Raw genomic sequence first — 9382 nt, 5'->3', positions numbered from 1 at the left:
GGGAGGGCTGGCAGCCAGATGTAGCTTAGGGGTTGACACCATCCATAAGATGCAAGGTGACACAGAGCAGGCCCAGCAGGGAGCCCCCCCACCCGATGGTGTCAGTGGGGAGGGGGGGGTCGGAGGTATGCTGGGGGTCAGGGCAGAGCCCGCGTGACCCCCAAAGTAGTCCCCTGTCGCTCATCGCCAGGTTTTCCCCGATCGCCATCGACGGCATGAGCGGCCTGGCGGGCGTGGGGCTGTCGGGGGGCGCGGCAGGCGCCGGCTGGTGCATCTTCGTGTACAACCTGTCACCCGAGGCCGACGAGAGCGTGCTGTGGCAGCTGTTCGGGCCCTTCGGGGCGGTCACCAACGTCAAGGTCATCCGCGATTTCACCACTAACAAGTGTAAGGGCTTCGGCTTTGTCACCATGACCAACTACGACGAAGCGGCCATGGCCATCGCCAGTCTCAACGGCTACCGTCTGGGTGAGCGTGTCCTGCAGGTGTCCTTCAAGACCAGCAAACAGCACAAGGCCTGAGCCTGCCCGGCCGCCGCCCTCCCCTCCCTGGGCAGCAGAGAGAGAGAGAGAGAAAGAGAGAGCGAGAGAGAGAGAGAGAAAGAGAGAGGCCAGTCCAGGCAGACCCACATCTCTGTGGAAGCCACAGCCCACTAAAGCTGAGCCCTCCGGGGACCAAAGGGTCTGGAAGGAACTGGGGGATTCCCTGGGGAGGGGAAGGAGTCGCCCCACCTTGTTCTCCCTCCCCCACCCATCTCAGGCTGGGCTGTTCACTCTCGTCTGGCTCATGGGGTAGGGAGGGGAAGGTTTTGTTTCTCTTTTTGGCTAAAAAGAAAGCAGAAAATGAGTGCCCCCCCTTCCCTTAACCATTCTACATGGGATGGATTGGTGGGGGGGTTCAAGGGGTGCCTTCCCAGGTCCCCCCATTTTCCCAGGCTTCCCCAATACCTTAGATGGGCCTGGAGAGACGAGGGAGGGAACAGGTTTAAACATTTGACCACCCCCCCAAACATAAAGCAAACCATGAAGAGGGGTGTGGGCATCCCGCATACCCCCCCTCCCCAAACCCCTGCCTGAGTAAAATGTGAGGAACAGGGCTGTGGGGGGGGTGGGAAAGAGTTAGGGCTGGAAGCTGAAACAAAATGACAAAAAAAAAGGGGGGGTGGGAGGGGAAGAAAAACTCTATTTTTGTAAAAAGGGGGAAAAAAAAGACCTTGTGGAGAATTTTTACTGGGGATTCTTGAACTTGAACTTAAAAAAAATGACAAAAAAAGACAAAAAAAATTAAGACTTAAAAAAAAATAAAACTATTTTGGCAGGTCATGATTATCAACCAGGGCAGGTGGGCGTGCAGGGAGTTGGGGGGCGAAGGGGCTGAGACCCCCACGGGGCCAGACACACACACACACACACACACACACACCACATTGCAGGACACACTTCAGGATCTCCTTGGCCAAAACCCAGGCGGCCATCATGGCTGGAGCTAATCCTAGACAAAAGCAAGAGATGGAAGTTTGGGGGTGAGGGTGGTTAGATCCCAAAGTAGGAAGACCCCACGGACATGAGAATGGACAGTTGTGTCCATCAGCCCACGAGGATGCAAAAACTCACAGATAGATTCATCTGAACACACACACCCCACACACACACACACTAAACACCCAGGGACGTGCACACATTTTTCCCAACATCCCATGGGGCAAGATGGCCCCAACCCAGAGCCAACCGCTCCTGACCCAGTCACATCCTCAGCTGCCCTCCCACCCCCTTCCTCAACTGACCACTCTTAGTCCCAACCCACCCTGGGCCCCAGGTTCTCTGCACAGATTTCTGGCTCTGGGTCTCCCTGCTGCCCACCTATAATATATACCTGGCAACCGTGCACCCAGGCACATAATACCTCTTCTACTTTGGCATCATGGTGGGGCTGGAGGTAGCCCACCTCCTACCCCCACAACATTGAGGCCAAAGGACCCCCCCTTCCTGTCCCTCCTGTTTCTGGGAGGCCCAGCCCTGAGCCTTTCTCCACTAAGGGCCAGGTCCCCTGCCGGTGCCCTCCCCCCGCCCCAAGCAGACATCCAGTACCCCCAACCCTGCCAGCCAGGCCCAGGGTGGAAGGGCTTGGGGCCTTACCCCACAACCCCTTCCTGTCCATCCAAATGCTCCCCCTCTCTTCCTCCTTTTGGTTGTTGGGGTTTTCCTGTTTCCAGATTGGGGGAGGGTGGCGGTAGTGGACACAGAGCCCTGGCCCTGGCTTCTGTCTGGATTTTGCACCCCTTTTCCTACCTTTTTTTTTTTAATAAATAAATAAAAATCTAACAGAAGCCAAAGGCCATGAGTCCCTGGAAGCCGTCCTCGAGCCCCACCTCCCCTCTCCCCACGGTGGGCCCAGTTAGAACTGAGAATTACAAAGCCCCCCCCTCCCCGCTCCCCCAACTCTGGTTCTTCTTGCCTTTCTCCTGGTGTTCTCTTGTTTGGTGTCCAGCCATGGCCTCATTGAACGTGTGACTCTCTCTCCCCACCCCTCCCGGTGTTGTTCTTTAACGTCTGTGGAGCTTCTGCTGCAAGGGACAAAAAAGAAAAAAAAAGAATAAAATTTAAAAAAAAAAAGCGACAAAAAAAAAACCAGAGAAAACAACAACAAAAGAGAAACCACAAACAAGAGGAAAACCAAACAAAAAGCAAAGGAAAAAACAAAGACCACCACCACACACACAGAAGAGATTGAAAAAAAAAGAAAAAAGGAAAAAACAAAAACAAAAAAAAGGACATAAACTGGCACCAGTTAACTTTCTTGTACTTTTTTGCTGAATTTAGCTTCTTGTAGTTTTTAACTTATTGCTATGTTAACTATTTATTACCCGTTCCCCTGTAAAGACATTTGTGTATATTTCTGTTCTTTCATCCGGTTTACAAGCGTAAAAGGGACGACAAATGTTCTCTTTGTTTCTTTTCAGTTTTGCTGAGATGTGGTTATGCCTAATTTATTTATTAAAAAAGGGAGTGGAATTATTAAAGTAATAATAATTATTAATAACAGTAATGGTAGCTGAGGGGCACCCAGGAGGCGTGGGCTTTGTGGGGCCTGCCCCAATCTTGGGGGGTTCTTAATGGAATTATTTTTGCTCTTGTCTTGAGAATTCTTTCAGTCTTATTTAGCTGGTGAAAACCCTAGCTTGTTGATGATACACAAACCTATTTATTCTTGTGGTTTTTAAGTCCTCCCTCTCCTTCCTCCTCCTCCTCCTCCTCCCAGCAGGGCAGACCCCCCCACCCTTTCCAGCGGGTGTACCCCTCTTTTCCCTGCTGTTTCTGGGGCTTCCCCCCCCTCCACCCTCCGCATAAATGCTGGAGGCATCCGAGCAATAAGGGCTGGGTGTGTCCCCCCACCCTGGGCGGGGCGGGGCTCTGCAGAGGGGGCACCCCCCCACACCCTCCCCTCCCCCGTCCCCACCAAGGCCTAGGTCCCTGCCAGGCCTGACTGGGTGGGACTGTTTGTTTTTTTTTCTTTTTTCTACAACACAAAAAGCTCAGCCCAGCCAGGTTCCCCACTTCCCGGGAGGCCAGCCCCCCCTTCCCAGGGGGGCCAGGCCAAGGGCAGTGGGGAGGGGGGCCTGGGGGGTCAGGGGCTGGGCCAGCGGGTGGGGGCTCCCCAGCCCCTCCAGCCCCCCTTCCTCCTGTTATTTATTTGAACAGGTTTCAGAATCCTGAGAGTCCCATGTTGGAGGTGATAAAAGAACTGTTCAAAAAAAAAGATAAAAAAAGACAAAAAAAACAAAAACCCCACACATACACATTATAAAAGGAAAACCCAAGAACACTTCACGTTGCTGCGTTTAGACTATTTATTACCGGGATACCAGGCCTGGCCGCGGTAACAAGACTTTTACATGGAATTGTTTAAATTATTTGTACTTTTCATGCCAGAAAATAAAAGTTCAGAATCTTAAGGCTTTGGCGTGGTGTGCGCAGGCGCGGGAGGGTCTTAAGGCTGTGGCGTGTGGTGTGCGCAGGCGCGGGAGGGTCTTAAGGCTTTGGCCTGTGGTGTGCGCAGGCGCGGGAGGGTCTTAAGGCTTTGGCCTGTGGTGTTCACAGGTGTGGGTCTTAAGGCTGTGGCATGGTGTGCGCAGGCGCACGAAGGTCTTAAGGCTGTGGCGTGCGCAGGCGCGGGAGGGTCTTAAGGCTTTGGCGTGTGGTGTGCGCAGGCGCGGGAGGGTCTTAAGGCTGTGGCATGGTGTGCGCAGGCGCGCGAGGGTCTTAAGGCTGTGGCGTGGTGTGCGCGAGCGTGCGGGGGTCATAAGGCTGTGGCCTGGGCGCCAGGGAGGGCTGGGGCATCTGGGCGTGGCTGTGCCTACTGTGCGGCCTGATGCGGGTTGCTAACCCTCTCTGGGGCTGGGGAATCTCCTGTCCTGGATTGGCCCACGTTTCCCTGTGCTCTACCCCAGTTGATCAAGGCACACAGAGCCAAGATTTTTTGGGGGGAGGGAGAAAGTCACATTTATTGTTCCGAGGTCACACAGGTCAAGACATTCTCTGATTTCCCCACCAGGAGTGGGGCGAGGGGGTGGAGGGAGGGCAGGGGCTGGGGTGGGCCCCAAGGGAGGGCAGTTTCTTAATCCCATCTTTGGAAGCCGCAGCTGGGACTGAGGCCGGGAAGTGGGGACCTGCTTGATTCCTCCCCCAGGGAGGGCCAGGCCTTAGTCCACAAATAGAGGGGCGCACGCACGGGTGGCAGGGCGGGGGCTGCCTTCACACGCGGGAGGACCTGGGATGGGAGAGAAAGGAACGGGGTGAGAAGCTGGAGGCACTCTGTGGGTGCCACCCCCCTCCCCCCCTTGTTTTGTGCTGGTCCTGGGGCTTGAACTCAGGGCCTGGGTGCCGTCCTTGAGCTCTTTTGCTCGAGGCTGGTGCTCTGCCACTTGGGCCACAGCGCCACTTCTGGCTTTTTGGCGGGTGATTGGCATCTGAACCACGATCCTCAGGATCTCAGCCATCTGGTGAGCTGGGATTGGGGGAGGGGGGCGGACATGAGCCACCAGCCCATCTTCATCTTCCTCGTACTCACCTCTCGGCAGCCGCAGGCTGAGGGGAGCTCACAGCTCGTCGTGGTCGCCGTCGGGGGGCAGCTCGGGGGGCGGCTCGGGGCAGGCGGCGGGCGTCACCAGTTCCATGAGGTATTCGCAGCGGCTGGGCTCTGTGGTGCTGGCCACCGCAGTCTCCTTCCCACACAGCAGGCGGACCTGGGGACAGGGACGTGTGGGAGGGTTGGAGGAGGGGGAGCGGGTATCACCCCCCCCCTGCCCCGTGGGCACTCACGGTGGTGGAGCGGTTGGGGCCTTGCCAGCATCCCGTGCCCTGCTCGTACTTCATAGCACTGAACTTGTCATGGTCGGGGCCGGCCCACGAGCCCCAGGTGCTGCAGGGAGGGAGGGGATACTGAGCCCTCCTCCACCCCCCAGGTGGACGGGTGGGGGGTGTAGAGTGTGGGGGGGGCCCAGCCTAAGCCCACTCACCCAAGGTTGGTGGGGGAGCCGCCGTGTTTGGGCTTCTGAGAGACCAGTTTGAAGGGGCAGAGCCTGTACACGTACCTGTTGAGGGATACGGCAGGTGTGTGTGGGGGGACACAGGGAGCCCCCCACCCCCATGTGCTGGGGAGGCGGCCTCATTTTTCTTGCTTTCTTTACACAGCATCTGTCCCTAGAGTCCATGCTGGCTTCTAACTTGCAATCCCCCAGTCTCAGCCTCCCAAGAGCAGGGATTATAGGTGTACACCACCACGCTCAGCTGTGTATGTGTGTAGGGCGGGACTTCCTGCTCACATGCACCCCCAACCCTCAAGCCATCCCCACCGGGAAACCCCACCCCTCCCTGCCCTGCTTAGGGTCCAGGGACAGGGTCAGGGACAGGGACCGCGACGGGACGGGCTGGGACGCACTCATTGGTGGTGAGCTCGTAGCACTGGCTGTACAGGTAGGCGAACTCTCCATGGGGGCCGAAGTCAAAGGAAATCTCCTGCTCCAAGCTCCTGGATGGACAGGCCCAGGGAGAATGGGGGGTGGGGTGGGGTTGAAGACCCCAGACCCTGACACAGGAGACAGACCCCGCCCCCCAAGGGCTGAGCTCTTATCCACTACTACCTGGGAGCCTCCCTCTAGGCAGGGGCCAGCCTGGCCCCTTGGGTACCTGATAGAGTCCTCCATCTCCTTCAAAGAGCGCTCAGCCTCCTCGAACTTGGTGCGGGCCTCCTGGGCAGCTTGGGGAGGGGACAGAAGTGGAGGGGGGGCTCAGTAGCCAAGGAAAATGTGTCTCCTGCGCTCCCCCCCCAACTCCCCTGGATAAGAACAAATCCCCCAAATAGCCCAGGGGGCCCCTGCAGGTACAGGGCAGCCTCACGCCGCTGCTGGGTGCCCCAGGGAACCCTGCCAGGGCTCCTGGGGCCCAGCTGGACTACTGGGGGGGGATGCTGGCACAAACAAGCTGAGCCCCAGGGGAAAGCTGGGGGAACCCTAGGCTTCAGGGGGGGACTGGGCCTCTGCAAGCTTCAAAGCCCCTTTTGGGGACTCCCAGAATACTGTAAGGGTGATGGGGGGGGAGGAGACACCACGTCTGAGCCTCACCGTCAATGAAGGCCTGCGTCTGCTCATCGTAGGCTGGCATCTTGTCCTCCTCGGGTCCCGGGCTGGGAGGCTGGGGGGGCTGGAGAGGCGGGGCCTCCTAGGGGAAGGGGCGGGGTGAGTGGCCACTCCCCCACCCTGCCCCATTCCGTGCCCCAGCATCTCCACCACCACACACCTGCACCTCCTCTTCTTCCTCCTCTTCCTCCTCCTCCTCCTCGTGGTCCTCCTCCTCCTCCTCGTCTTCCTCTGCGGGCTGCTGGGGTGCAGGCGGCTCATCGTCCCTGGGCTCCGGCACATCAGCGGTGGGAGGCGCGGGTGGGTCGGTGGGCAGCGCCTGGCATGGGGGTGGTGGGGTTGGGGGGCCCAGTGCTGAGGGGCAGCCTCCGCTGCCCTCCACTTCTCCAGCCACTGGCAGCAGGGGCCCGCTGCCGCCATGGCGCGAGGCTGCCAGGGCTGCCCAGCTGGCCGAGGTGGCCGGGTGCCAGCGCGCGAGGCCTGCTGTGAGGCGGCGGGGGGCAGAGGGGGGGGCGGCTGGGCAAGGCCGGGACCAGGTCCCTGCCTCTCTGCACACGCACCTCCGAGCGGTACTTGTCCCTGATGGCAGCCCAGACACGGTCATAGAACAAGGCGGCGTCGGTCTGCGTGTCCCCGCTGAGCAGGGCCTGCGTATGAGATGGGGTCACTACGGGGATCGCCACGCCAGGCATTCCGGGCTTGGGCTGCGGTGCCAGGCACGGGTATGCCAGGCCCTGGGCCCCAGAGGGCAGGCGTGGGGTGCTAGCGCAGGAAGGGGGCGGCACAGGGCTGAAGGGAGGAGCCAGGGAGAGGGACAGAGGGACAGGACAGGGAACAGATGGACAACGACAGGGTGGTACAAGAGTGCCCCGGCCCTTCGATGCCAGGGCCCAGGAGGGCTGGGGAAGGACCCAGAGCAGGCGGGAATGGACGGGTAGAGGGGTGAGGGCAGAGACTGGAACAGGCGCCGCCATGCCCTGGAGCTACTCTGGGTCCTGGGTCCCTGAGGCCTGTGTTTTCTAGAAGCCCCACGTCCAGGGCAAGCTGGGGTACCTGGGCCTCCCCCTCCGAAAACATCCCGTCCCCATCCGTGTCCAGCTCGGGGTGGGTCTGCAGCTCAGCCACGGAGACCCTGCAAGGACAAGCCAGGAGAGGTGACGGTCTAAGCCACAGGGAGTGTGGGAAAGAGCTTCCAGGGTTGGGGGCCCCATCTCTAGAATTAACTCTGGGCCTCATGGCTGTAGGACCCCAACAGGGACTCAAAACAGGCAAAGGGGTCGGGCACCAGTGGCTCACGCCTGCAATCCTAGCTGCTCAAGAGGCTGAGACCTGAGGATCGTGGTTCAAAGCCAGCCCAGGAGGAAAATCCGTGAGACTCTTTATCTCCACTGAACCACCAGAAAACACGAAGTGGCGCTGTGGCTCAAGTGGTAGAGCGCTCACCTTTAGCTGAACAGCTGAGGGACAGCGCCCAGGCCCAGAGTTCAAACCCCATGACCGACAAGAAATAAACGAAACGCTTGCCTTGAGCTGAAGAGCTCAGGGACAGCACCCAGGCCCAGAGTTCAAGCCCCAGGACTGACAAAAAAGAAAAAAGAAACAAAAAAAACCAAGGGGGTGAGACTGGGAGGCACCTGGCCCCCCACATCTTAAAATCCCCTTTATCTGCCTCTCCGCCTCCCACCTCCTCCTGTCTTTCCAACCCAACACACGGAAACAATCTACTGTCCCGTGCCTCTACCAGGCCCTGTACCGCATCGTGTACCTCCGGAACTGGCACTGACCCCCTCTCCCATTCCTCCGCATCTACAGGCTCTGTTGCCCTCGGTCCCTGACAGCCTGCCCTCTACCCAGCCCTGCAGGTCGCGGAGGCCCAAGCCAGGTCTCAGACCCAGGGACGGAGGTGGGGCTTAGCGCTGGGGGCGTGGCTAGGACACTGGGGAGGAGCTAGGAGGTAGTGGACTCCATCCAGAGCTCTTGCCTAGCTAGCAAGCATGAGGCTATGGGTTCTACCCCAGCAGCAAGGAAAACAGTTACAACAAAAGCCCACAGGATGAGAGGGAGGAAAACAATATGACCCCTCAGAGAGCAGCTTCTCTAAGACTGGGGATTACTCCAGGCCTTGGGGGGTGAGGGGCCCCAGGGCCCCCCGAGGATGGCCGGGTCACACTTACACGCCATCCATGTTGTCATCCAGCTCCTGGAAGGCGTTGGCTGACAGCTCCTGCTCCCTCTGGGCCCTGGAGGCAGCCTGCTGCTCTGTGGGGATGCAGGCTCTGTCACCCGGTGCACCCAGCCCGCCAGCTCCCACCACCCTGAAACTGGCCTTCACCGGACACAAAGCACCCATGCTGGGCCAGACACAGCTGTGAACAGACCGGACAAACAAGACGACGAAGGCTGGGCATGGTTGTGCATGGCTGTAACATCAGCTATGCAGGAGGCACAGGCAGGAGGATCACTGCCCGAGGTCAGGCCTGGCCAAAACCACGAGACCTTACCTGAAAACTAACAAGCAGCTGGGAGCCGTAGCTCACGCCTGCAATCCTAGCTACTCAGGAGGCTGAGATCTGAGCTATCCCCGTTCAAAGCCAGCCCAGGTAGGAAAGTCCGTGAGACTCTTATCTTCAATAAACCACTCAGAAAAGTAGAAGTGGCGCTGTGGCTCAAGTGATAGAGCGCTCGCCTTGAGCTGAAGAGCTGAGAGACAGTGTTCAGGCCCAGAGTCCAAGCCCCACGACTGACCAA

General features: G+C 58.7%; 2 protein-coding genes across 5 annotated transcripts in view; one reads left to right on the top strand and one right to left on the bottom strand.

Annotated features, from left to right (window-relative positions):
• The window catches only part of Elavl3 (ELAV like neuron-specific RNA binding protein 3), a 7916-nt gene extending 7307 nt beyond the window's left edge, over positions 1-609 (top strand). The window contains exon 6 of one of the 2 annotated variants that reach the window (XM_013033999.1): positions 191-609. In XM_013033999.1, the coding sequence (XP_012889453.1) occupies positions 191-521 (331 nt within the window). In that variant the 3' untranslated portion in view covers positions 522-609. Of the gene's footprint in view, positions 1-169 lie in introns of both variants that reach the window. The other variant, XM_013033998.1, reaches the window with a different exon arrangement.
• Positions 610-4490: 3881 nt separating this feature from the next.
• The window catches only part of Prkcsh (protein kinase C substrate 80K-H), a 9548-nt gene continuing 4656 nt past the window's right edge, over positions 4491-9382 (bottom strand). For all 3 annotated transcript variants that reach the window (XM_013034041.1, XM_013034043.1, XM_013034040.1), the window contains exons 8-18: positions 8809-8893; positions 7688-7766; positions 7195-7281; positions 6795-6953; positions 6620-6716; positions 6186-6255; positions 5938-6027; positions 5516-5590; positions 5319-5418; positions 5068-5242; positions 4491-4767 (exon numbers count right to left, since the gene is read on the bottom strand). In XM_013034041.1, coding sequence (XP_012889495.1) covers positions 5096-5242; positions 5319-5418; positions 5516-5590; positions 5938-6027; positions 6186-6255; positions 6620-6716; positions 6795-6953; positions 7195-7281; positions 7688-7766; positions 8809-8893 — 989 coding nt within the window. In that variant the 3' untranslated portion in view covers positions 4491-4767; positions 5068-5095. The remainder of the gene's footprint in view (positions 4768-5067; positions 5243-5318; positions 5419-5515; positions 5591-5937; positions 6028-6185; positions 6256-6619; positions 6717-6794; positions 6954-7194; positions 7282-7687; positions 7767-8808; positions 8894-9382) is intronic.

This window comes from Dipodomys ordii, unplaced genomic scaffold (genome assembly GCF_000151885.1).
Source record: "Dipodomys ordii isolate 6190 unplaced genomic scaffold, Dord_2.0 Scaffold180, whole genome shotgun sequence".
NCBI lineage: Eukaryota > Metazoa > Chordata > Mammalia > Rodentia > Heteromyidae > Dipodomys > Dipodomys ordii.
This window is presented reverse-complemented; position numbering and strand designations above follow the sequence as displayed.